Genomic DNA, 6318 nt, shown 5'->3' with positions numbered 1-6318 from the left:
AATAGCAATTCGGATTGTACCTGAGAAATTGAGATTTGTACATATGAAAGGTTATTGAAAAATCAATTTTTTCTAAAACCATTGTTAGAAACCGATCTATTGTACAAGAAAATTATAAGAGATGAACAAGTATGTGTAAACTAAATATTTGATTTAATATTTTTGAGACTGATTAGAAGTAAATGTACTGCGTGGAAATGTTACTGCATAAAGAAGTGATTGTATTTACTGGGCGGCTAGGTGACTTAGAACCTATATTTTTGGTTAGCCGATACAATAATTTGCAAAAAGCGAACGCATACATTATTTATAAGTTTATCTTAAAATAAAATCCACGCCTTCGTACGACATCACGTTGGATCTCACTTTCGGCCGTTTATTTCTTTTCTAAAATCAAAGTATAATAAATATGATATTAAAAGATACAGTAAAGGCTACTGTAATAATATTTAAATAATTAATTTTCTACATGGGGTTATATGTAAAAGAAATTTGGGATCTCTGATAAAAACTTACTTTGCACCGTGTCAAGATACATAGGCCTTCGAATATTGCCAACATGTTGCCCAAGATATGTTCCTACTTTATGCAGTTTATCTTGATGAGTAGATGCTGTTTCTTTTTGATCTTCAAGTCTATCATTAAGGCATTCTGGAAACAAATTGAAGTACAAAGTGTAAAGGATATAACGTTTTCCCCTTCGTAATTGTGAGACATACATTAATCATAGCATAGCATAGGCTAAATAGCACATTGTAACACAAAATCGAACGAACAGTAATTTTATTTTTTATTTAAAGAGAAAAGTGAAGTAAAATTGAAAACACGAAATTGTACGAAAATACGAAAGTTTCAAGGACCTGAACGTATTTCAGCTTTTAATAAAGCTTGAATCCGACCGAATGTGAAAATTATATATTATACAAACTTTCTACATTAAAAAACTGATCTTATGACCTTGGATTAGCAGAAAAGATTTCACACGTATTCTGACTATTATAGAACAATAAATTTGTTACATGTTCTCCAAGTTGATTAATGTGCTGGAATGATTCATATCGAGGAAGAGTCGCTGCACGTTCTGAGTGTCTTTCTTTAACAACATCTGCAATAAAGCGTGTATGGATTTAAATACAATTTGTTTGTAAATGCGTGTAATTTTTATTTTATTACACTGATTATAATAAGTGTGTAAAAACATAGTACCATTGTATAAAGTTTTTGGATCAATTAAAAAATCTTTACAAGTAGATCCTCCGCTCGACCTTTCTCTTTGAATGTTTTTTGTAGAAACTACCGCATGATCTGGAGAATTCGCTTCACTTCGGTTACCCAACATTGCCGTATTTTCAAAGCGTTCGGATTCTGAAAATATTAGGAACGTAATTTTTGTTAAAAACAAAAATTAATTTATTTAGTGGCATTATATAGCCACAATATGTTATTCTTATTGCCACCTTACCTTCGTTAAATGACAATCTCCTATTCGTTCTTGATTTTAGTTTCTTCTGAGCATCACGTTTATCTAAGATTTTGTTCAATTTTTCAAGTTCAAGCTTCTTCTCTTCTATTCTACATTGTACTTCTCGCGCTGATGTTGATGAATCGTTGGAAGATATTTCAACGTCTTCTTGTGCTGATTTGTCATGCAATTCTCGTATTGGTGACGTTTCTCTTTTTTTTTTTTTGAGAAACCTCTTTCTCTACGTCAGAATGTGAAGGCGAGTCGTGGAGAATTGATTTTTCATTCATCGCGTCCAATTTCGTCTGAAGATTAGTTTTATCTGTCGTCTGCTTGGCATTACTGATAGATTCTTTTTTCGCCTACAAAAGATGCAACTTAACAGATGAACTGAATTGAAATATAAGAGACTGGCTACTTCCGATTTAGAGCAATAAAATTCAAGTCGTGAAGTGGGTGGCAAGCACCCTCACATAAAAGTTTCGTAGGAAAGGGTACGGTTAAGATTTTTCCGCTTTTTTTTGGGGAGGGGGGAGTTTTCAATTCCATATGTAGATTTTAAGTAAAATTTATGAATGATTTGTTTAATGTTGATCCTAGGCATTTATAAAGCAAGTTTTTCGATTTTTCAGAAAAACCCGATCCTGTATGCTAGTCTTAAGCCAAATTTGAATCAGTTCATTGAGAATTTTTTAGTCAAAGGGGTTAAATTCTCATGTTTCTGCATAGCAACGCTATGATGAATACTTTTCTCAGGGTTCTCAGTATTTTTCCTCGCATGAGATGCTAAAAACGTTTCTCCGTGCAAAAAATGAAGTTGGTAGACCTAATAGTTTTTGCGCTAAGCGTGGTAACTCATTTTTATTAAAAATGGCTAAAATTGCATCTTTTTGCATAGCAACGCTATGATGAGTATCTTTCTCAGGGTTCTTAATCATTTTTCTCGCATTAGGCACGTGAAATACATCTCCATGCAAAAAATGAAGTCGGTAGACCTAATAGTTTTTGCACTAGGCGCGGTCACGGACGGACAGCCATTGTATCGACTGCATAAGGGTTTCCTACGAAACCCTAAAAATGTAACATTCAGGAATTTACGTACAGGTATCCCCCATCATTCGCTAGTTCTCACAAGGGTACTGCTCAAGCAATACGCCATGCTAAGGGGCTCAAATGAAAAATGGGGGCCACTTACACCGGAGAGCGTACAGTAAGACTGCGCAGTATAAGCTAGATTAAATACGAGATTCGCTTAAATTCACGTCGGTGCAAAAGCGTTTTTGGCACTGACTCTATGTCGCATGCATGGAGCGCCTGCGGCCATTGCGCCGACGCGAAGCTAGCCACTCTCATTTAAGCTAGCTTATTCTACGCAGACTTACTGTACGCTCTACGGTGTAACTGGCCCCATAGTTTCATTCGCGTGAACACTTCCTGACGAGGTTTGATTTGGTATCTCCGCGGAAGAAACAGATTTAGAGCAGGAAGTGTTCAGTGCGCCGAAAGAGGAGATTAAGGAAAGGAAGGCAAGGGGGGAATATAAGAAAACTATAGAAAAGGAGAAATTAAGAGAAAAAAGCGTAGATTCAATAGAAGCATTTGTCAAAAAGGAAGAGAGGGGAGAGAGAAAGCAGTGAAGAGAAGGAAGATATCGCCGCAAGCGTAAAATATCAGAAAATGTTCAGATCGCCGCCGGAAAAGCAGCGTTTGGTAGGAAAGAGTGATAATAGTAAGGGGGCTGACGATAGCAGAGATGAAAGTGAAGTTTCGATGAAAGAGGAAAGACTAAAGAAAATCCGAGAAGTGATGATAGAGATAATGGGGATTTATGAAGAAAAGCAGGAGAAAAGGGGAGAAAAATTAAAGAAGGAAATTAGGCGGGAAATGCCTGAAGTTAAGAAAGAAATAAAAAAATGGGAAGAAATACGGGAAAAGTTAGAAAAGAGGATGCAGTCATTGGAGCAAAAACTAGAGAAGCAGGAAGAAGATATCAATAAAAGGATAGAGGAGATGCGAGGTAGGAAGAAGAGACTTGAACGCTCGAACGGGGATTGTGGTGGGGGCGAGATTAGGAATAAGGAGATGGATAGGCTGAGAAAAATAGAACAAAGAATTGAAAGGAAAGAGAGGGAAGAATAAAAATTCAACATAGTGTTAAAGGCTATAAGAATAGAGGGGAAGGAGATGAAGGAAGGGGTGGACGAAGTACTAAAAGTGATTGATGCTAAGGTTGAGATAGAGGAAATGCGAAATGTAGGAAGGGAAGTGCGAAGAGGGAAATAATGGTACTGGTGAAACTAAAGATATGGGAACATAAGAGGGAGGTGATGAAAAAGAAGAGGTTATTATATGGTAGTCCAGAGAGAATAGAGGATGATTTGACATCGGTAGAAAGGAAGATGCAGTTTAAATTAAGAAAAATAGCGGAAGAGGAAAGAAAAAGGGAAAGAGAACATGGGTTAAGTATGGGAGAATACAGATAGATGGAGTATGGTGGGATTGGGATGAAGAAAGGGAACAGATAGTAAGAAATGAGGTGCAGGGAAACTTTAAGAGGACGGAACGGGAGACAGGAAAATAAGAAATATTAAGAAGGAACAAAATATGAGAAACGAAAGTAGGGAAGAATAGCAGATTTGTTACTGGAATATATCAGGATTGGAGAGAAAGGATAGGGAGTTTATGAGAAATTTGACACAATGGGATGTAGTCATAATGATGGAGACGTGGCTAGAGGCAAAGGAATGGGGCAGAGTAAGGGGAAGGTTACCAAGAGGTTACAAATGGCAACTGCAAAATGCAAAGAGGAAGAATAAAAAAGGCAGCGCAATGGGAGGAATGGTGATGGGAGTAAGGAATGAATGTATAACAGGGAGAGATAAGAAAGACAAGAAAAAACAAAAAGAAGGATTAATAGTAGAAGAGGCAATGATGGGAGGAGAGAAGTGGAAGGTAGTGGGGATTTATGTGAACTGTGATATGCAGGAGAAAGCAGAGGAGATTAAAGAAATGATTAAAGAAAATAAAGAAGAGATTAGGCTGATAATAGGTGGGGATTTCAATGTGAGAACAGGAGGCAGAGAAGGAAGGGCATGGGAAGAACAGAGAGGAAGACAATCCAAAGATAATGTACTAAATGGGGAGGAAAAAGTTGTTAAAGAGCTTGGAGGAGTTAGGATGGTATATCTTAAACGGAAACATAGAAGGGGATGAAAAAGGAAAAAATAGACGCTCAGGAAGTGAAAGGGGAACGGTAATTGATTATGTGATAATGGATGATGAGGTAAGAGAGAAGGTTAAGAAACTAGAGGTAGGTGAATATATTGATTCAAATCAATTTCCCTTAATAGTGACATGAGAGGGACAAAACAGCAATAGCAATATGAATAAAAGGAGAGCAAATGTAAAAAGTGTAGAAAAAGGGGATTGGTCAAGGGAAGGAAAAGAATAGTTTAGAGAAAAAATAAGAAATATCAAAATGGGAGAGGGAGATGTGGACAAGGAGATGAGAAAAATTATAGGAGAAATAAAAATAGGATTAGAATGCACAAACGAAAATGAAGTTAGTAAAGGGGGAATAGAAGTGGGTGAGATGAGGACCGCAAAGAGAAAAAAAGGAGGTCAGAAAGGAATTAAGAAAGGGGAGAACAGAAAAAAATAATGGCGAAGAATGTAGGAAAAAAAGAAAGAGTATAATGAGTTGTGTTATCAAAAGAAAGAAGAAGAGAATAAAACGTTTGAGGAAGAGGCGGAGAAGGCTAGGGCGAAAGAAGAGGTATGGAAGGTAGTAAATAGAGAAAGAAAAAGAGTAAACCAAGATATTGAAATGAAAGAATGGAAGAAATATTTTTTGGATTTGCTAGGAGGAGTAGAGAGAAAAGTTATAAAGTGAGGAAAATATGGTAGAGAAAGAGATGAGGAAGAGGACATTTCAAGGGAAGAAATAGTTAAGGTTTTAGGTATAATGAAGGATAGAAAGGCACCTGGTAGAGATGAGATTCCAAAGGTAGTATGGAAATATGGAGGGGAGGAACTAGAGGATGCGCATGGGTAATGTGTAATAGAGTATGGAGAGGAGAGGGATGGCCAGAGTTATGGAATGAAGGAGTAGTTATACTAATAGTAAAGAAAGGCAAGGGAGAGGAGGTTAAAGATTATAAGGGGGTGAAGTTGATGCCAACACTGTATAAAATATATGTAACTATTTTGTCGGAGAGATTGAAGATAGAAGTTGAAGAAAAAAAGATCAAGTCAGCGAATCAGACAGGGTTTAGAAAAGGAAAAGGGGCAATGATAGCAATGTTCGTGGACTTAAAGGCGGCGCTTGATTCATTAGAACGAGGAGAAATAGAAAAAAAAGAAAGAAGAAATGAGGAGAAAGGGTTGGGGAGGAGTTAGGATAGGGAAGAAAAAGATATATACACTGGCATACGCAGACGACACAGTGTTGATGGCAGAGGATTAAGAAGGGATGGCGCGAATAATTACAGGATTAGAGAAATACTTAGATGGGAAAAAGCTGAATGTAAATGCAGAAAAAACAAAGATAATGAAATTTAGAAAAGGAGGGGGAAGGAAGAAAGAATGGACAAGGAGATGGAAAGAAATAAAGTTAGAAGAAGTCAAATAGTATAAATATTTGGGATATATCTTGCAAACTAATGGAGATCCTAAGCTTATATAAGAGAAAGGACAAAAAAAAGCAGCAGGGGTAATGAAACATATATGGGGAATAGGAAAAAGAAGGTTAAAAAAAATTGGAGAAGGAGATTGTGGTTATTTGATACGCTGGTATGGCCGGTATTAGGTTATGGAGCAGAGATATGGGGATGGAGAGAAAGGAAAGATATTGAGAG

General features: G+C 36.8%; 1 protein-coding gene across 1 annotated transcript; it reads right to left on the bottom strand.

Moving 5' to 3' along the window:
* Positions 1–282: 282 nt before the first annotated feature.
* LOC117169729 lies at positions 283–2621 on the bottom strand. Its single transcript, XM_033356234.1, has 6 exons — positions 2595–2621; positions 1463–1703; positions 1207–1365; positions 1020–1105; positions 517–651; positions 283–387 (listed from the first exon to the last, which is right to left on the bottom strand). The coding sequence occupies exons 1-5, from the start codon at positions 2619–2621 to the stop codon at positions 580–582; spliced, it is 585 nt and encodes a 194-aa protein (XP_033212125.1). The 3' UTR covers positions 283–387; positions 517–579.
* Between the last annotated feature and the right edge of the window lie 3697 nt (positions 2622–6318).

The sequence above is a fragment of the Belonocnema kinseyi genome, chromosome 3, assembly GCF_010883055.1.
Source record: "Belonocnema kinseyi isolate 2016_QV_RU_SX_M_011 chromosome 3, B_treatae_v1, whole genome shotgun sequence".
In the NCBI taxonomy this organism is placed as follows: Eukaryota; Metazoa; Arthropoda; class Insecta; order Hymenoptera; family Cynipidae; genus Belonocnema; species Belonocnema kinseyi.
Note: the sequence above shows the minus strand (reverse complement) of the source record. Positions and strands in the feature narration are given on the sequence as shown.